The following is a 21,998-nucleotide window of genomic DNA, read 5'->3' on the forward strand; positions in this document are numbered from 1 at the left end:
TAATACATTATCTGTTTGATTACAGAAAGCTCACTAGGACGTGATAAAAGGTCCAATCAAGCTCAAAAATCACAGTCTTGAATGGCTATTTCAGCCTTCAAAACTTGCAAAGTTTGATTCTCGTTGAATCCGAGTATGTGCAATAGTGGCCTTTACAGGATATCGGGAAGCAGTATTTGTTTTTCCCTTAGTATTTTCTTTCTGCACAGATTTTTCTGATAGTTTTTCCTAGAGAATTTCTTCTTTCTTGCGTTTCTTTCTTTTTTTCTCGCTGCCTTCTTCACAACCCATCCCCTCCTTTTATAGTAGAGTTTTCTGGGCGTCCCGGGGAACCATTGGTTCCCCTGTTTTATTCTTTTGCAAACAGAGCATGTTCTGTCCCCATCGTCTCGGTAAGTCCCTTTTCCGTTTTCTCTCATTCTTTCCTTCTTTTGGTTCTGATTCCTTCGAAAGCTTCAAGTTGGCCATCCTCTTTGGGACGTGCTGAGGTATGCCCTTCTCGGCATCCCCACTTCTGGCGCCTTCTACTTTTCCGTTTCTTTCCTATTTGGGCGGAATCCTGTTCTGCCTTTTTAAAATCGTTTTGTTATCATTCTTCTTCCCTGTCTTGGTTCCCCGAGGCCTCTTCTGTCTGTGCCATGAAAGGTCGCTTGCGTTCTTTTGTTTTCTTGTTTTCTTTTTTCTATCTTCTTTCTATCGATCTGTCCCGGTCTTCTTTTTTATTTGTGCTTGAAGGGATCTGCGCTTATTGAGGATCCTTGCTTCTCTATACTTTGTTGTGGTCTCTTTTTTGGATGCTTCTTTCTTTTCTGGGCTTCAGGATCCTCTGGGCCTTCCTTTTATTCCCCCATGGGTCATCCGTATCTATTGCTTTGGGCTTAGCCTGAATTTTTCCTTTTGGGCTTGACTTGTTCTTCTGTTTTGGGCTTATTTTATTATGACCCTTTTTTTTAGACCTCAACAGACAGAAAAAGACAGAAGGAGGAAGGTTAATATACTGCTTATGAAGGTCCTGGAGAAACTTACGGATATGGAAAGGAAGGCATAAATCCTACCAAAGAAAAAACTAGAAGAAGTGAACTTGGGGGCTGACCCAAGGAACCCAGGGCCTATCCTACTCAGCAGTCAGTTATCAATGCAAAAAAGGAAAAAAAAAAAAATCATTTTTGGTGGGGCTCCTGGCCACCAGTTTACCAGTGAGAGCAACTTTAGATGACTCATAAAAGAAGATTCTCTCCATAAAGAATTTGTACACAGCCAAGAAAGGATATTTTAGAAGATCCTCGGAGAAGAAAACAAATCCTCAACCCTTTAAAGAAAAGAAAAAGAAATCAGTTTAGTAAGCCCACTTGAAAATGAGGGGCTACGAAGGAACTTTTTCTGAAAATTGAAAAATTCAATGAGCAAAGCACAAATTTTCCAAGTTGCATGGCCTAGGACTTGGGAAAAGGCAAATTTTCCATGTACCTAGCCTAGAACTTAAGCAAAGCACAAATTTTCCAAATGGCATGGCATAGGACTTGGGAAAAGGCAAATTTTCCATGTACCTAGCTCAGGACTTGAGCAAAATAGAAATTTTCCAAGTGGCATGGCCTAGGACTTGGGAAAAGGAAAATTTTCCATGTACCTAGTCCAGGACTTGAGCAAAACAGAATTTTTCCAAGTGGCATGGCCTAGGACTTGGGAAAGGGAAAATTTTCCATGTACCTAGCCCAGGACTTGACCAAAACAGATTTTTCCAAGTGATATGGCCTAGGACTTGGTAAGAGGAAACTTTCCATGTACCTGGCCCAAGACTTGGCCTAGAACAATTTTTCTAAATACATGGCCCAGAAATTGGCCGAGAGCAAAAGTTTCCAAGTACGACCAAGAAAATGGTCAAAAGCAAAAGTTTATGGGTACAAGCTGTAGCACATACCAGCAATAGGTAAAAGTGTAGATTGTAAGCATATCCCAGTCTTGGCTACAACTTGTAGCACATACTAGCACTGGGTACAAACTGTAGCACGTACCAGCAATAGGTACAAGCCATAGCACGTCCTAGCAAAGGATGCAAATTGTAAGCAAAGCCCAACGAGGGGTACAAAGAGAAAGAGCCTTGAGTGGGTATGAAAACCCAAAAGTGGGTGTGTAAAGTGCACAAGATTGACCTCCTTGAAAGGAATTGGTTCAAGGGAGCCTAAAGAAGCAAGGAAGGTGTAACTTAAAAAAAAATAATAATAAAAAATAAAATAAATAAAATAAAAAAAAATTCTAAGAGTACATCACTCGAAGCAGCACAAGCATGGATACTTTTGCAAGTCTCTATACAAAGAGATTAGTCAATGACATTACAAACCAGCTAGCGACATTTCCCTCCTCCAACAAGGTGCAAACTCACCAAAGGCTTGGAGGTATTTTGACTCAACAAAAGAAAGGTACCCTTTCGGTAAGCCCACTCATTAATACCATGTTTGAATATATCAAAACACTGCAAAATGTTGTGCAAGAGGTATCACCCATGCACTAATATTTTATTCATATAGATTAAAATGAAAATTCTAAAAATTTTGGTCTTCTTACTTGACCAATTATCAAAAATCAAATTTGGAATTCTTGTGTGGTTGAGATCCTCACATGGTTTCATATACATGAAGTAATTTTTATTGCCATATCTTATTTGGCAATTGGCTTTTCCAATGCATACACTGGGGGCTAAAACAAGATTATAAATTTTCCTTAGATATATCTTTTACTTGATGAAAATTAAGAAGTCTAGTGCGAACTTTACTGTACATAAGTTCAGCCACTGTTATTTTCTTTGGCTTATGAACTATATGGAATATAGCAATTCAAACAACAATATAATTGGTGGCATGGTATGTGAATAATCTGCTGCAATCTGAAATATTATATAATCTCTCACAATTTGGAAAAAGAATGAGGCAAAGATCAAGAGCATCCACCAGAAGAGCAAGGTCTTTAGCTAAAGCAAGGCGTGGAGATGTTCCTAAGCCTTCTAAGTCATGTCCTCAGGGAAGTTTCTATCTCTTAATACATTTTGAGAAGAATAGCTAACCTTGATTAGACTCTAAATCAGTATGTTTTGATTCAATGATTTATGATATCATGGTCCCATTGGTAAGTCACTATTCATGGACTAAAAATCTTATGGGGCAAACATCTTGGTGTTATTCACCTTAGCCATAGCAAGCATGTACTACAATGCATAGAATATCTTTGACAAAGTTCATGGGGGCTCCCCTCATTCAACCTATTTTGTAAAACAAACAAAATCTTGTTGACAAAGCTATGCTATCTTATATTAAGATTTAATATGCATTCATCACGATTTTTGTATGCTACTTTCAAAAAGGCATATCCTAGAATTGCTAGCAAAAAAAAAAAAACGTTAGTGCTAAAAACATACTCTTAGCATCAAATGCGATATCAATATAATTTGATTATACATATATATCTGCATATATTATTGTTAGTTTGACAAAGTTGATTTATTGAATACCAATCTACAGCCTAATACTAATATGAAGGTGAATTTTAATCTTTTGCAACATGTTAGTTCATCCCATGAAGAAAGTGTAGCAATTCCTTTGGAGTTTCCCTCAAGAATTATTTGATCTACACATTGGTTCTACAAACCAGAAAAGTGTCCAAAAACAATTTATTTTCTCGCGCGTGGGCTACAAGTAACCCACGAGCTCAGGGGGCTAATGTTGAAGGCTAAAATTTCACAAGAAAGCCCATTCCATGAAAAGTAAAGAAGGCCCAATTCAAGCAGCAAGAAGAATCAACATTAAGGCCCAATTTATGTTCAGATTTCCAGCAAAAAGGTCATCAAAAAGTCCAGCAAAATCCAGTGAAAGAACTGGGTCGGGATACCCAGAGGCTGCCAGAGGCCCGAGATCCTCAGGTAATGCAGCACAGTTACTGTGGGATTGAGACAGCTCAAGAGAGGTACCACGAAATACAAGAAATGAAGAATAGAGATGTCCTTCTCAAGTACCCAGTGGTGCAGCAAAGAATCAAAAAGTATAAAGCAAACATTCATGAACAAAGGAGCTGTACCACAAGGAACCAAGAATGAGAAAATCATACGTAGAAGCAACTGGAAGAGAACTTTCAACCCAGCAGTAAAAGATTCCAACTATTTGGGAATAATGACAGCAAGGAAATACAACCGCAGTTGAGTCTGAAAAGTGAGAAATCTTGAAGGAAGAGAGATTGAAGGCTAGTTGCCCAAGGACGCCCCGGAATGGAAAGTCAGCAAGTGATTTTTAGAGAAACAGTATTAAAAGATGAAAACCATGAGAAAAAAAGGAAGAGACCAGCCCCTAAGAAAATGTCACAGCACGAGCTCTGAGGGGCAAAAGAGAGAAATCACTAGTACCTCAGAGTCCTAGAGAACACGCTATAAAAGGAAGAGAAAACCCATGTTGAATGGGGGAGGATTTTCAGTAGGAAGAATATCATAACAGAGCTATGAGAGCTCTGTAAAATTTAAGAAAAACAGAGGAACGTCTCCCAGTATCCCAGAAACAGCCACTATAGCATATATTTGTCTCTCGGTATCCCAGAAACAGCCACTATAGCACATACTTGGATTCAAACTTTACAAGTCTTAGAGGCTTGAATAGCTATCAAAGTCTGTAATTTTTTAGCTTATTTGAACCTTGTATCACGTCTTAGTGAGCACATTTGTAATCCACAATCAAGAAAAATAATGAAATATCTCATATTGATTTGAGGATTTCTAACAATTACTTTGCATATTTATTTATCATATTATCTTCCTTTACTGCTTCTTGCTGCTCAATACATATATTCTTGCTTGTAAAGCTAAGTCTTTTGCCCAAGCAAAGCCACTCAGACTTGAGTTCCAAATCCCACAAGTCTTGTGCAAAAGCACCAAGTCTGTGAGAATTGGGGCCAAGATCCTCGTGGTTGAATCATTCATATGAAATTCATCTACATATATGTATATGTATTAATATATATATATATATATATATATCTAAGAAACTAACAATTATTTGAAGATATGTACATTGTATAGTTGTTCTCGTGTAGAGATTCTGGCTTCTTACAGGCCTAATACGCCCCGGGATCCCACGACAGTACGTCTCGGGATCCCACGACAGTACGCCCGGGGTACCAAGTGAAGGAATTCTTTAAAATATTTATACGATAAAAGATAAGCCTTAAATATTCTATTTCAATCTCTTTCTCATTGTGAATATTATGAACATCTATTTTACTTATTTTGTAAGAGTAAAGGGTCATTTTATGATACTAAAACACTTATAATAGTATTTTATTGCTTAGGAGGAATCGCATTTTTGCCTTGAGGAGATTTATGTGACTTGCGCACAACTTGGTTCGTAATCAGCTCCCATTTAGCTGCGGTGAACCAAGCCCAATCCACCAAAATACAACTATTTGGCCCAGGATCCCTGGGCCTGTGTGCTAAAGAAAAAAGCACTCTCACAAAGGTCAATGCGACATCTGTATCTGTCTTTTTATAAATAAATTATTTCAGAGGTTAGCACTAAGCAAAGTCCATCTTCACTTAGATATAAATTCTAATAAAAAAATGATATTAATTTTTTTTTTTTAAACAAAGGGTAAGTTAAGAAATTTATTTATTGACTTTTCAAAGATGACTATATTTTGGGACATCTCAAAATAAAAGACTGGTGGAAGAGAAGAGTAAAAGGTAAAGGTTGGGAAAGGAGAGGAGAGAGAATGAGAATCGGTACTTGTTTCCTTTATCTAAATATTTTAAAAATTAAGTAGAGAGAAATAAGAATAGATATAAATTGACATCATCATAAGCGTAAAATTGACATTTTATAGATTTTTAAAATATAATTGGAGCTCTTCTCCTCTATCCCACCTCCAAATTCCTTCCCAATTCGGAAGGAATTTGAAAATATACCTCTCCAAAACTCACTCAAACCCCACTTGTTCTTCTAAATCAAAGATTTAAGCAAAAACTATTCTTTATTTCTCAACTAGAAGACCTAATAAGAATGGCTTGAGCATGCATGGGAGGCCGCTGGCCAAACACCACACTAGTGTTGCAGGATTTCCATCCTTAATTGTTTTAATTTGCATGGTCCATTGTCAAGCTAGCAAGGGTCATTATAAAATAAAAATAATTTAACCTATATCGTCATGCATCAAATGGTGAGATTTCATTGTGGCGGAAAGTGGGGGAGTCTGGAGATATCTCATCAAACTATTTATCTTTCTTTCTATTTTCATTTTTTTTTTTTTTTTTAAAGGAAAGGTCTCTTATCATTACAATAATCAAGATCACACTAATAAGCCACCAAATTTCCATTGAAAAAAATAATAATATTAAATAAATATTTAAGCCACTTGGCGCAAAAATGGTCGAAAATATATGTAATCGGACGGCTGCTGACTTAGGCAAAGTTGCTCCGAAGGTTTGTCCGTCGTTGTCTCTAGTGGACTTAGTATTAAAAATAAAAATAAAAAAACTATAATTCTATTCAAATAGTTACTTGACATCCAAATGGCTCCATCTCCGTGCAAATTAGGCCCCATCAGAGCAACTGTTCACCTTCATTTGTGACGGAAAATCGGCAACCCATACAGAATATAAAGTCCAACGCGCCTCCATGCAACTCATCAAATAACAAATACATTCTCTTTTCCTCTATGACTAGCAATACCCCACACACAACATACATACATACATACATATATATTATAGTTCAGGAAAATTTTCAACTTTCAAGTATGAATTTCTAATAGTAATGAGAACATTTTGTTTGAGAAAAGAATATCATTCAGGTATGATTTCTTGTAAAAAAGTTTGTAGTTGTAACATTACTCTTACTTCAGCACATAAATTTTGTTAACACGAGAAGTAGAATCTAATAAGAATTAAGGTTTGTATTCAACCCACCAATCCAATAAGAATTGGGATTTATTGCATGTATATATAAGTTTATTTTTATACCTTTATTTTATTTTATTTTTACTTTGCTTTATTTTGGTATTTTGAAAATTATTTTCAATGAATTGGAAACATCATTGAAACATATTATGTGAATTGTAATAACTTATTGAAAGAAAAAAAAAGTGTTTAAATTAGATTTCATATTTTATGAAATATGAAAACCATAAGCACAATCAACTAATGCAATCCAATCCAACCCAACTTATGTGAGTATGGTTAGTTTGGTTTCTACCCATTAAATTAGGTTAGCTTTTACACATGTAATGAATTGGGTTGGTAATTTTTCAACCTAATTCAATACAACCCTCAAGAGTAAAAATAAAAAAAATGATTTAAGAGTTCAAAACATATATAGTAACTGTTCTATATGGTATGGAGTGGTTTATGCTAAATATTGAGGCCAATTTCCAACTTTAACACCTAAAGAAAATTAGTATAAGGGAAAAAGCTTTCCCTCCTTTGTTTTTGGGTAGTTCACAATTCCCACATTTTTCTTTAAAACCAACTAATTTTCCCCCTTACATTTTGGGAATAAGCAGATATCCCCAATTTGTTACTTTCTCAATTAAATCTAACGAATTTTTTTTTGTTGAAGAAATCATTAGTTGTACACCATAAGGAAGAGAAAAAGTTGAAGATTGCACTATTGTTTTCTTAGATTGCATATGTAATCATTGTAATTTTATTGGATTTAACTAAAAAAAGTAATGGATTAGAGGTATTTGCTCATTTTCCAAACATAGAGAGGGGAATTGGTTGGTTTTAAAGATAATGAGGAAAATTGTGAGCTACCCCAAACATAAAAGGGGAAAAATGTTTTTCCCCCATCAATATATGTTAGTGCATTCCCAAATCTAGTTTTTACTTCTAACGAGTTTTCAAAATATAAGTATAAGAATGTGTTAAAGAACAATGAATTTTGTTAATGAATACCTTAAGGACATTCATTTTAAAAATACTCTAGAAACTTCTTTTTTTTTTTTTTTTTTTTTTTGAGAAAGGAAAAAATAAACTGATTCTTTTTTTACATTTTTTTATATTTTCTATAAACGTGAGAGAAATTTTAATGGATGTTTTAAAGACATTGGTTTAGGAAATATTTTTAAAATTTTTTATGAGAAAAGAAAAAAGCCATTGATTTTTTTTACAACTTTTTATGTTTTTCAGGAAAATTGTATTAAAATTTTCCTAAAATAGTCAATTAACAAATGTACAAAAAACACTAGTTAAGAATACTCTGAGGATTCATTTGGTTAGAAGGGTGGAAAAGTGGGAGGATAGAAAATATTTTAATTTCTCTCATTTTTGTTTGGTTGAGAGTGGAAAAGTAGAGGAATGGAAAAAGTGAGTTTGTATAAATTTACTCATACACCCTTATTAAAAATTTATGACCAATTAAAATAGAAAAGTGACAAACAACTAAAAAAAAAAAAAAAAGCAATCACCCAATTTATTAAAAAATACAAATCATGTCCCCAAAAAAAAAAAAAAATTCATGTATAGTTATAAAAAAAAAAAAAAAAAAAAAAAAAGGCAACGTGCCCACAAAAAAAATGGAATTGGACGAATTGTCCATATGTAAGTGCGCACATGGGCATTTTTGTCTATTAAACAACCTCATTTTCTCCCTTCAATTTTTTCTCCATTTTGGGGAGAAAACTTTTTGGTGGGCCCAAGAAAAAGATACCCAGGTTCCATCATTTATTCTCCTTCCTCCCTACCCAATCAAATACACTCCAAAAAGTTTTTCTTCCCAAAGTTTTCCATCCACTCTATTTTACCTCCAAACAAACACGCCCTAAAAATAGTATCAAAATTTTCCTAAAATTGTTCATTAACCAATACTCTAAGAACACCCATCAAACTAAAAAAAAAAAAAATGCTATTTTACATTCAAACACACCCAAATTGTACTTTAACTGAGTTGTTATCACTAAAACTTTTTAGCAATTTTTTTTTTTTTATACAAGATAGAATTCTACTCTAGCCTAATCTAAGTGTATATGTGTGTGAAGTTCCCTCCTGAATACTTGAACTCTAGCCCTTACCCCCCACACTCCACAAGCACTTATACTTGTGGAGTGACCATTGCACCAAGGGAGTGCAGTGGTAAAACTTTTTAGCAATTAAGAACAGTAAGTAAGTTGGTATATTCTCTCTCTCTCTCTCTCTCTCTCTCTCTCTCTCTCTCTCTTTAATATCTTTTCTTCTCTCTCATCTTTCTTTATATTATTTTATTGTGTTGGATTTTAAAATAAAAAATAGAATGTTAGGTACATTATAAAGTGAGATAACATAATAGATAAAGTAACTTTTTATATGGTAAAATAGCAATTTTTATGCAAACCTATATGTGAATGCTAAGCTCATGAAAAACACCAACTTTCATCAAATTACTTATTTGCTTAATTGTGTTTCCATTGGCATTAAACTAATCATCAAAACCATGTCATTAAAGAAGGTGAGTGGAGTCTCATGCCTAGAAATTAATGGTGTTCCTTAATTCCAGAGGTTAAATTTAACAACTGGTGATGTATAGGATTTCCTAATCAACCAAACTTAGGTATTGTACCTTAAAATTTTTCAATTAAATTCAACAATGTGGTTGTATTAGCCAATATAACACAATTGATGTTGTTTCTCACTAACGGACAATTACATTCAACAATGTGGTTTATTGGCCAATACAACCATATGGTTGAATTTGATTGGAAAACCTAAGAGATAATATCTAAGAACTGTATCTAAATTTTTTATCATTTCTTAACTCATTATGTTCTTGTAATGTGTGCTAATAGCCTAATGTAATTCCAAATGATGAACAAGATGTGGTGAAAAGACTACAAGCAATGAGCAAGGCATCTTCACATAACTATGGATTTATTGCAGAGAAACAAAATTTGGGGAGGACTAGCAGGCACCATCACATTGTGAGATTTTTAGAGTTCTACCTAACCACAAGACTAACATTTTAGTTTAGGAATATATGCCAAATGAAAGCTTAGTTGAGGTTCTTTATGGCAATAAAAAAAATTATTAATAAAAAAAAAAGGCCATTTGCATTAGGATACTAGATATTAAATCGCGAGAGAGGTTGCCAAGGAGAAGATATGCCCTGCATCAGGTATATGCTTGTCCTCTCTCATGGTTGGTGGGTCCACTTCTTAGTGGGATCCACCAACTATGAGAGAAGGGAAACATATACCCAATGCAGGGTTTAATTTCCCTTGCCAAGGGCCTTTACCATATGCATTAGACTTGACAAACAAGTTGTATTGGTCAAGTTTAGGTTTGGTCCAATTGAGTACATGCTAAAAAGGGTCAAACTAACATGGTTTGTAGAGAGAGATTATACAATAGAAATGGCTATTGTTATAGAATCATTCAATATTCCTTCATGCACAATATGTAATAATATCCACTTCATTTTACTTAAAATGTAAATAGTTTGTTTAACTGTTAATAATTTTTTTTTTTTAAATTTTGAGTTTAGATTTACTAGTATTATGTCATTTAAAAATTTACATAAAGTTGCATTTGATACAACTTTAGATTTGTAATATTTAGTTTAATCATAAATAGATTCATTTTAAAGAAAGAATACTGTTCTTTAATATATAGATTTTTGAAGGAAGAGTATTGATTTGAGTGTTTTGTATAATTATAATTCATAATTTATGTTTATATATATATATATATATATATTGATTGGATACTTTGATAGTCGAGGGTAAAGAGATTGAATTCTGGGAGGATAAAGAGATTGAATTCTAGATATCTTTTTCTTTTTGATAGTTAAGAGCCTGTTTGGTTTAGGGAGTTTTCACCCCCTCATCACTCAAGACCTTATTTGGTAGGCTATCTAAATAATATATTTTTAACTTTTAAATAATATTATACATATTTTCCCACATTTTCTTACCCACGTATGTTATTAAAAAACAAATGCAAGTTGCCTTCCCACTTATTTTTGTTTGTAATTTTCCGACCACTCAACTATTTAACTATCTATTGCCATCTTCACCTTGTCCATTTCCATTCGCTTCCTACACTAACACTCTTACCAGTTCCAGGACGCAAGAATCTCCCTGCAGAGGAGAACCGAGAACCTGAGAAGAAAGGCCTTGAGAGAGAAAACTCAAATCCTTTTCCTTAACCCTCACGCTTCCATTACTCAACTCACTCTTTCTCTCTCTATAAATTAATTACTTCTTCCTCATAATTTCTCTTCTTCCAGTCTTTCTGCCTTGCTTTCACTTCTCATAAAAAAAAAAAAAAAAAAAAAAACTCTGTTTTTCTCTCTCTACATTATATGCATTAAAAACTCTCAGACCCCAGGCTTCATCCCGTGATTCGCTTCTCATTGAATCTTCCCCTCAGTGTCTTATCTGTCTCTTCGTTTCCCTCACCACAAGCTGCACTATTTTGATACCACACCTCATTCACCCAACGTTTTTACTCAGCAAAATATAGTAACAGGAGCAGGGCCTAAAAAAACAATAAAAGAAAAAACAGAGTATTTTCAAAAGAAACAAAAAACAGAGGATTCTTGCTTTACTATCTTTCCTTTCTTGTTCTTTTCATCTAACCCCACTTCATCCTGCTCTTGAGATTTTCTTACATGGGTTCTTGCAAAGAAAAAGAAGAATCAACACCAATGTGTGCTTGGGTTCAAGGGCCAATCATTATAGGTGCTGGACCATCTGGTCTTGCTGTCTCTGCTTGCCTATCTGAACATGGAATCCCTTTTGTTATTCTTGAGAGAAGCAACTGCATAGCTTCACTTTGGCAACAAAGAACCTATGACCGCCTCAAACTCCACCTTCCCAAGCGCTTTTGCGCTCTCCCATTACTTGGTTTCCCTCTAAATTTCCCCAAGTACCCAACAAAAGAGCAGTTCATTTCATACATGGAGGATTATGCTACACACTTCTCAATTAAACCCAAGTTCAACCAGAATGTCCAGAGCGCTGAGTTCGATTCCAGTTGTGGGTATTGGAGGGTTAAGACTCTGGACATGGAATACAATTCCCGGTGGCTGATTGTAGCCACCGGCGAAAATGCCGAGCCAATCATACCTGAAATTGTTGGGATCGAACGCTTCCATGGTCCTGTTGTTCATACTAGTGAATATAGGTCTGGCTCTTATTTCAAAAACCGCAAGGTTTTGGTTATTGGGTGTGGCAATTCTGGCATGGAAATCAGCTTGGATCTTTGTAGGCACAAAGCTGTCCCTCATTTGGTTGTTAGAAATACGGTAAGTTCTTTATTTTATTTTGCCTTCTATTTAGCCTTTCCTTTTTATTTTTTTGTTCCTAATTCTTGTTTTTTAGTATCATTCAGTGTATGACTTTTGCTTATTTTCGTTTACTTTTTTGTACAATTTTTGATGACGATACAGGTGCACGTTCTGCCCAGAGAAATGTTTGGTATCTCATCATTTGGATTAGCAATGGCTCTACTCAAATTGTTTCCCTTAAGTGTAGTAGACAAATTCCTTTTGCTAATGTCTTACTTCACCCTGGGAAACACAGAAAAATTAGGCCTCCACCGCCCCAAAACAGGTCCTATGGAGCACAAAAATGTTACAGGCAAGACCCCAGTCCTTGACGTTGGAGCTCTATCAAAAATTAAATCCGGTAAAATAAAGGTAAATAAAATAGACCCTTTATTGATTCCCTTTGGTTTTTTTTTTTTGGTGTGTTTTGTTCCCACGTGTAATTTATTGCTATACATTTAGGCTTCAGCTAATCTTGTTAGGGTTTCAGGTAATGGTAGGTGTGAAGGAGATAACAGGAAATGGAGCCAAATTTATGGATGGTCAAGAAAAGGAGTTCGACTCTATAATCCTAGCAACTGGGTACAAAAGCAATGTGCCTTCTTGGCTGAAGGTAAACATGAGCTAGCTGTTGAACTTTTTTAGTTTTAGCTCTATCTTATTATGAATCATCTATCACTTTCATTGGACTCATGTACAGAGGCCGCACAAGCCTACAATTCTCTTCTTTTCTCCATGCAAAAAAGAATAAAATCAGTCTGGTTTTCTTTTGGGCTATTATGCCTTTTGTACATACCTTTTATTTTATATTTAAAACAGAAAAATGTATATTTCTTGTGGGGTTTTATGATATGTAACTATCATGAAAGTTGTGCTCTATGGGGGTAGCAACTTGCAAAAAACCCTTTTTGCACTGTGTTTCTAGTCTAGATAGAAGCACAACTAGGATTCCAGGCTTTAGTTATATCCTTGTTTAGAATTTTTACAATTCATTGATTATAATTCTGAGAAAACAATGAAAAACATGGGGGCTCCTTATTTTTCGTGACATTAAGCAGCACCTGAAACATTTCTGTTGCCGTGCTGTGGTGACATTGGCATGACAGTGCATCAAAAGTGTAACCAAATATTACTTACAGAGTCTTATTATTTGAAGTGTCCAAATTTTTATTCCTACATGGATACAACTTTTTAAGTTTTTGAGATACGCAATAACTCAATAAGCAGCAACTCTCTGATTTGATACACAGGGCTGTGATTTCTTCACAAAAGATGGCATGCCTAGAACACCATTTCCTAACGGTTGGAAAGGAGAGAATGGATTGTATACAGTAGGGTTCACAAGGAGAGGACTACTAGGCACAGCCTCTGATGCCAATAAAATTGCTAAGGACATTGCTGATCAGTGGAGGCCTAGCGAGGACTGGAAGAGTATTAGTAATTCCCAGGTTATCTTACTCAAAAATTGTAACAAAAATAAATTCTAGAGGTAGAGAGAGACAGAAACTGGGTTTCGGGATTAGGATTTTACATGTGATCAATTTTATTGACTTATCAGGACTTGTAAATACAATTTTGCAGGGGGGTTTCCATCTCTTATCAATGATGTCTGATAGTTTCTGTATATCCAATTCGATGAATATATGTCTTTTAGTTCAAAAAATCTGTACTTATCAACCGTCCACTGTCAGATAAGTAGATTATCTATCATAGTTTCTTGACTTCTTCAACTCTCACTCTGTTCCTGTATTATTTTGATTAAGAACACTGGTGAAAATTTCTCAGTTTGACCACATCCGTTCCTATGTCATCCCAGTATATGATTATTATATCAGGTGGTGGGTGAGAGTGTTTTAATGTTATAGTTGGAGTTGTAAGAAAAATTAAACAAGGAAAAAGTTAATCAAGTATGGTTTAAGAAGTATTTTTAAAATTATTTTACTTTACAAATGTATATTAAGTTTTTTTTAAAATAATTTATTAACAAATGTCTTAAAAATAATTATTTAAGTAATTCAATTAATGAGTGTTTTTATAATTGAATTATTTAAATAATTAAAAAATATTAGCTTAGTTACAAGGCTCTTGACAACAACAAAAAAAATTAAATAGATAAAAAATTGACTTCAGGTTTATTAAAAGATTTTTTTTTTTTTTTAAAGAAAGGTTTATTAAAACTTTTACCCTTACAAATGTTTCCTTGCAAAAAATTTGACCATGAATACATATTAAAATTCTATGTTGGTTACACATGCCCTTACAGTCTTTAAAGAAGGGTTGAAACTTATCTCTGCTACATTTTTCTTGCTTATTGTGCTGGCAGACTTCCATCAAAGCAGCATCAAATGAGGTCCTCCAAACGAGAAACTAGGGTCAAAATATTAGTAGAAGGAAAACCATACAAACGTAGATTTATTGAAGGCAACCACTTGTTGGTCTTTCTATTTTCGAAATGCACAAGTTTCATCCATGTTAAATTTCACAAATTAGCTTGGGCCACTTTTCTTTCATAATAAGTATGGGTTTCGCCGTTTCGAGTGCCATAAGATGATGGTATATCATCTAGTTAAAATCATAATTTCAATTAATTCTGGTAAACTTCTTTGTTGTCAAGTAAGGTTTCCAAATTAGAATCCAACCTACATTAAAAATCATTGGGCAACTTAGTTTATATAAAGTAATCATCATGAAATAGATGCCTTAAATGAGGTCCTCCAAATAAGACTTGGGTCAAAATATTAGTAGAAGAGAAAATTGTACAAACATGGATGAATTGAAACCATTCGTTCTTTCTATTTTTGAAATGTAGAAGTTTCTTCTATGTTAAATTCGAAAAATTATCTTGGGAGACTTTTCTTTTATAACAAGTGTTGGTTTTACATGCTATCAGTCTCATAAGATATCCTCTCGTGAAAATCATGGGTCCTAATTAACTCCACTAGTAAAGTTTTTTGTTATCGACTAAAGTATCACAATTCAAATCCTTACCTACACTAAAAATCATTTGTTGTCTTGGTTTAATAATAAAAAGTAATCATCGTGGAATTAATGTCTTTAGTTCAAATCTGTCCCATCTATATGTGTATTTTTTAATCTTTAATTTGTTAAAAATTTCACCTAAATGGCATTGATTAAAATTATTATTCTAAAATTATACATGCACACACACATGACATTCATGAAGAAATAAATGACAATAATTAAAATTAAAATTTCAAATAAAAAGCAATAAATACTCCGATATGAAATACATTAATGGAGAAAATGTTCAAATCTTTTAGTAATAAGTTCCAATATTTATTATATAAAAAAAAAAAAAAAGTTCCAATATTTAAAACAAACTAACAAAAAACGAATAATGAAGACGAACAAATTTACAAATTTATACTTTAGAATGAAACAATTTCATAAATTTCTGATTTTAATTGACCAAATTCAAATGAACCTTATTTAAAATAGGATATAAACTTTGAGCCTTTTATCTAATTTTCCCCAATAAATATGCAACTCGTGTATATTTCTATGGACAAAATTTAGCTACAAAATTAATTATAGCCTAAGGTTACAACCTTACTCAATAAAATAAATATTACTACATATTTTGAAAATCTAATCATTGAATTGCATGTTCTTTGTGCTCTTAATATACATGTCAAATTTTGTGTCAATCAAATATTATTTATTATATGATCTATATGTTTATATTTTATGCATAATTTTAAACTATAAAAACTTACAATTTAAATAATTTATTGATGACATAGCTATTTTTTAAAAAATTTTGCAAGTATGGAAGATATAAGAAGAAGAAGATGTAATTCAATAATGGATTTGTCAAAATTCATCTCCGATAAAAATATATTGAGTAACATTGTAGTCTTAAACTACAACCAATTTTGTAACTAAACTTTATTCTATTTCTATTTTATCTTTGTCAAAAATTGTCGCCTTTATTCAGCATTTGAAATTTTGAATAGAGAACTTGATAAGATTTTGATTCAATAAAATAATTTGATTTATGACAAAAAGGGGAGAGTTCAAAAACACGTGGTACGTTGATGTAAGGATTTTTCTTCAAAAATAAAATTTTGCTGAATGTGGATACATATTTTTTTTATATAGAATGTTTAGATTTTTTTTTTTTTTTTTTTTTGGATATTATTACAGGTCGTGTATTGGAACATACATGAATAGAAATTTCACATTATTTTCAGAAAGGGAAATAGAAATATCACTTTTGGAAATGGTGAGGCGTGATGAAGATTAGATTTTCTATCAAGTTCCAACCTATAATTATGTGGATACAGTACTGGATTAGTTGTATAGCTACCATCCTGATCAACCTTCTTTCTTATTTGTGGATTTTTTTGGATAAGAAAATTAAAGAGAGTTTTGGATTTCAATGTTAATTTAAATGACTCAAATAAAGTATGAAATAAATTAATTTTTTCTATTAATGAAATTCATGAGTAATTTGTGCTTTATTAATATGTATATTTGAAATGATTAGGTGTAAACTGTAAAGTATAGTCATCAACCTATGGAGTATTTGATTTAGGACACAATTTACTATCTAATTATTGTAATTTATTAATTTTGGTATTTAATTTGTAATTTTCGTTATTTTAGGTTTACAGTTATTTTCCTTCTTTTTAGGTGCTTTAATGTTTTTTAGGTCAAATTTGGTTTCTGTTATGGTTAGGTATTAATTAGGACTTATTTTAGAATATATTTTCCTGTTGGTTAAGTTTTACGGAGCCTTTAAATAGACCTCTAAGTCTGTACACGTTTTTTAACAATTATTCAATCAATAAAATTCAAACTTTTGTCTATTGTTTCTCAAGCAAATGTGTTTTTTTTTTTTTTCTTATTTTCTAGAAGTAAACATTTTTTGCCTCTTAATGCTTCCACATTTCGCATCAGTTGATATTAAAACCTTGACTTATCTTGGTCTAGTCGCTAACGTATGAGACAATAGCAATTCTAGTGATAGAAAATTTAGCAAGTATTACATGACGTACAGCTAGCACTCACAAATATCTTTGCTAAGATGTCGTTGTTGGAGCATGGAAACAATAGGGATTACTGTTGCGAAGACATAACTCACTGGTAACTTATTGGTAAGCAAGTTTTAATGGTTATTTTTTAAAAGAGGATTTTCTTGATTGGTTACTTGATCTATAGGATTTATTTGACTTTGAGAATATTTATTATGAGAGAAAAGTTAAACTTGCTTTGTATAAACTTAGTAAGTATGCTTTACGTTGATGGGAACAAATACAGTCTGATAGAATTAGACGAGATAAAGACAAAATTTGTTCAAGGCTAAGGATGAAAAAGATGCTTGCTATCAACTTTTATCTTTTGGATTGTGATGAACTTTTGTCGTATATAAAACAAGATTATTATTGGCCAAAAAGTTCACACTTGAATTATTTTGAAGAACCATATATTACACCAATTAAGTAAGAATTGCATGTTGAAGAAAATATTGTTCTTGAAGATTATGTAGAAGTCAAAGAACAAAAAATAGAGTTTTCTGAAAAAAAAATTCTTGTTATGGAAGAAGATCCTCAAATCAAAATTATTGTGGAGGGGAATAGTGAAGATCCTATTATAGAGAAAGATGTTGAAGTCGAAATGGTAGAGACCATTGAGGAAGAAATTGAAGAGGAAAATATTAAGGATCTCAATGAAATCAAATCATATGATTGTCAATCTCAAGATCCTTTTATTTTGGTGGTAAGTGATACACTGAAGTTTATTGATTTTATTGGGGTTGATAGATTTAATTTAATTGTCAGTTCTTATTTGGTAAATCTCTACAATTACATGAAGACCAAGGAAAAAGAAATTCAAGTTGATTTGTTTATTCTAGATGAGTTGCAAGTATAGAAAGAATATCAAATGGCTCGTTATTTTGATTCCTATTATGGTTAGGTATTAATTAGTAGTTATTTAAGAATATATTTTCTTGTCTGTTAAGTTTTACGAATCCCTTAAATAGGCCCATAATTCTTTACACATTTTTTAACAATTATTCAATCAATAAAATTATGACTTTTGTCTATTGTTTCTCTGGTGGATTCCAGAACCTTTTTCTCGTTGTGGATTCAAGAAACCCTCATGCATTCGTGGTTATTTTTAGAAGCAAACGTATTTTGTTTCTTGTTTTCTAAAAATAGACATTTTCTACTTCTTGACGCTTCCGCATTCCACATCAATATTGAACTATCTGAAAAGTGATATGATGTTTATCAATTCAACCATTGCTTCATTGGTTCAAGTGTTGGATTAATACTTAAATTATATATAAAGTGGCAAAAATATGATAATTTATTTGATTTTTTGACTACTTATTTCAAGTTAGAAAAAAAATTAAAAATTAAAAGTCCATAAATAAAAGTGCAAAATTGAAGAAAAGTATGGCTGTTGGATCAAAATGGCTTAACGTTAAAATAGAACGATTTGAATAAAACATGTGGCCCAATATTTTTCTAGAAAGTTGCAGGTTTTTCAAAATTTAATTGGTTATTTCATAAATCCAATATTTCTTTTATGCTAACTTGGATTTTTGCACAGTTCATCAACTATACGATTCAAAAGTGGGTTCGAATGTTCGATACGATTTAGATAACTACGAGTATAAGATGTCATTTTAAATCCATAACATCACAAGTTTTCTGTCCAACAATATTTCCAAATTAAAGCTCATATATATATATATATTAATATCATATGTTTTTATATTTATTATATATGAAACAATTTATATTAGTAATTGTTCTTCAAATTGCTTGATTTTAAATTCTCAAACCAAATCCACCAAACGCTTTAAAATTTGTTAGCTGGGTCAGTGGTCACCGAGCTGTTTTGTTAGGACTTAGGACACGATATCAACTATCAAGTAGATTTTCTGCTTCAGCTTTACAATGAGGAGTTGTGAGTTTGTGACTCTTAAATGCCTGCTATGCATTATTATTGGTGGTGCTAAAAAGCCATATTGATATTTTTAACACCACCAAATACAAAACTATGGCTGCATTGGTAGAGCTAAAGCCAAATAACTTGGCTTCTCAGCTGTGAGAGGGGAGAAACTAGAGCTCGGCGAGGGCAGCGGTGGCTAAAGGTGGGGGCAGAGGATTTTTCTGAGAGCAAAGAAGCAATGGGAAAAGAATGAGAAAAAGAATTTTTTTTAGTACAACACGTAAATAAAATATATATATCTTTTTTTTTTTTACATATGAGTTGCAATGCACAGAAAAAAATAATTGTGTACTATAGTTGAAAAGTCAAATTATTTAGCTTTAGCTCCACCAATGCAGCCATAGTTTTGTATTTGGTGGTGTTAAAAATATCAATATGACTTTTTAGCATCACCAATAATATTGCATAGCAAGCATTTAAGAGTCACAAACTCACAACAACTCATTGTTAAGCCGAAGCAGAAAATCTACTTAGATAGTTGGTATCGTGTCCTAACAAAACAGCTTGGTGACCACTGACCCAGCTAACAAATTTTAAAGGGTTTTGTGGGTTTGGTTTGAGGATTTAAAATCAAGCAATTTGAAGAACAATTACTAATATAAATTGCTTCATATATAATAATTGTATACGGTAACTTGGTTCTTCTTCCCGTCGGGAGTTTCACACTTGTGGGGTGGTGCCGTGAGTGCTTGAAGATAGTGAAGAATAAAGAAAAAAATAATAAATAAATTAATTGTTTATTGTAGTAAATATATTATTTTATTGTATTATTTATATTATTTTATTATGTTGAAAGTTAAAATAAAATCACTGATGTTAAGTGTTTTGTAAAATAAAATAATAAAATTGCAGGAAAAAAATAATCATACAAAGAAAAAATAATCATAAAGTAACTCTTTATGAAGTTAAATGGTGAAATTTATGATGTCTATGAATGCTATAAGTGTTGAAATGACAAGGACACTTTATTGGAAAAGAGGGTATGGCATACTTGGATTAGGTATCCAATTATTAAGCTCAAGGTCAAGATTGCATGCGCTTGATAAACTTCTAGAGTTTTTTTTTGGCATGGAGATGCTAGTCTCAAAATTGTAGGAAAAAAATAATCATACAAAAATAATTTGAATGAGCAGTTCTGACTCCCACGGAGTCCATGACTCCATATGACAGTCTCCTAGCAGAGTTAATAAATGCATGCTTTTATCTAGTGGTTGGACCGTTGGAATAGGATCTATGTCCTCCTATTTCTAGAGTTCGTAAAATGATAAATAGTAGAGTTCAAATTACAACCCTGTTCATCCAAGATCTCATCGACCAAAACAACAGTGTACCAGAAAGGGCTAGGAACAGAGGCTGAGCTGAGAAAACCAAGTGCGGATGGAGTTTATTTTAGCGCACACAATATTATAATCTAGTTTAAACTTTTTAAAGCGTGATACTATGAAAGTTAAAAAGTCATTTTTTACGGGTTTTTTTTTTTTTTTTTTTTTTTTTTTTTTTTTTTTTTTTTTTAATGTAGTTGGTATTCTCACGTTTGAATTAATGCCAAGCATGTCATGATATTTCAAAAATAACTAATTTAGTCTGTAAATAATATGCTCTTAGAAATGAAATTATAGCATATTGTTTAGGGATCAAACTAGTTAGTTCTGAAATGTTTTGGACTTGCTTGCCATTAGTCCAAAACTTAGGGGTGTTGACAATATTTTACTTTTTTTTTTAATATTTTTTTGGTTGAGGTAATTTCAGATGTTGGTTATAACTTTTTTGCTAATTGAAAAAAGGTGAGGGGGAAGGACTACCAAAAAAAAAAAAAAAACATTGTTGGTCAATAATTGGTTTCAGGGAAAAAAAAACAAAAATGACAATGCACTCTCTCACCCAAAAGCTCCCTAAATTGTGAGCCAACACAAATTCAACTAATTGAAACCCTAAGTTGTTTTTAAAAAAATAAATATGAGTGTATCAAATCATAATTTACAATCAATTTTTCATAACAGTTTGAGATGTCAATTTGGGTAAGCTATTTTTCCATTTGGTATATTTTTAACAATAGCCGTACAAAATCTTCCACACCACCACACATCAAATAATCTATTTCTCTACATAAAAACCAAAATTGAATTCAATTTTCTTTTACCATGCATTACTTTGCTCAAGCAAAAGTAAAACTCATCGATTTTTTATTCTCTATATGATATTAATCTTGGTTTGGTTAGTACTATTCATCAAGTTTTGTGTTGAATATATCTTTTCTTGGGCAGACTTAGGCTAATGGATGATTTTAAGTGAAGTATGGTGATAGTAAATTTGATAAAGTAGATTCTATTGTTATATGCATTCATTTTTATTTTATTCTTGTCTACTACAATTTTATTTTGTAAATAATTTTTAATTATTAATGTCTAACGTGAAATATAAATTTGGATCTGAAATAAATTTAGAGATAGAAAGAGAACTTAATAGAAAAAATGATTGAATATAAAATAGGATATCCAGATAAATTTTTTACTAGAAATAATATAGATAAAAATATCACAAAAAAATCATAAAAACAATTATAAGGTAACCAAATAATACAAAAGACAGGTTACAGTGAAAATAACTATAATGATATTTACATATGTAATATAAAAACTATTAATTTTATAGAACGATTAGATTCTTTTCTAAGTGCATATATTGTTTATAAAAGTTTACTGTCAATACTTCTTATAATTTTGTATGGAGAAATAAGTTATTCAA

The 21,998-nt window shown here is 32.3% G+C and overlaps 1 protein-coding gene across 1 annotated transcript; it reads left to right on the forward strand.

The window, feature by feature from the left end:
• The first annotated feature begins 11,010 nt into the window (after positions 1-11,010).
• On the forward strand, positions 11,011-13,978 carry LOC126709946 (probable indole-3-pyruvate monooxygenase YUCCA4). The gene is made up of 4 exons (XM_050410325.1): positions 11,011-12,245; positions 12,390-12,638; positions 12,757-12,879; positions 13,517-13,978. Exons 1-4 carry the CDS (start codon positions 11,610-11,612, stop codon positions 13,751-13,753), a joined length of 1,245 nt encoding a protein of 414 aa, XP_050266282.1. The 5' UTR covers positions 11,011-11,609; the 3' UTR covers positions 13,754-13,978.
• The last annotated feature ends 8,020 nt before the right edge of the window (positions 13,979-21,998 follow it).

The sequence above is a fragment of the Quercus robur genome, chromosome 12 (assembly GCF_932294415.1).
Source record: "Quercus robur chromosome 12, dhQueRobu3.1, whole genome shotgun sequence".
In the NCBI taxonomy this organism is placed as follows: Eukaryota; Viridiplantae; Streptophyta; class Magnoliopsida; order Fagales; family Fagaceae; genus Quercus; species Quercus robur.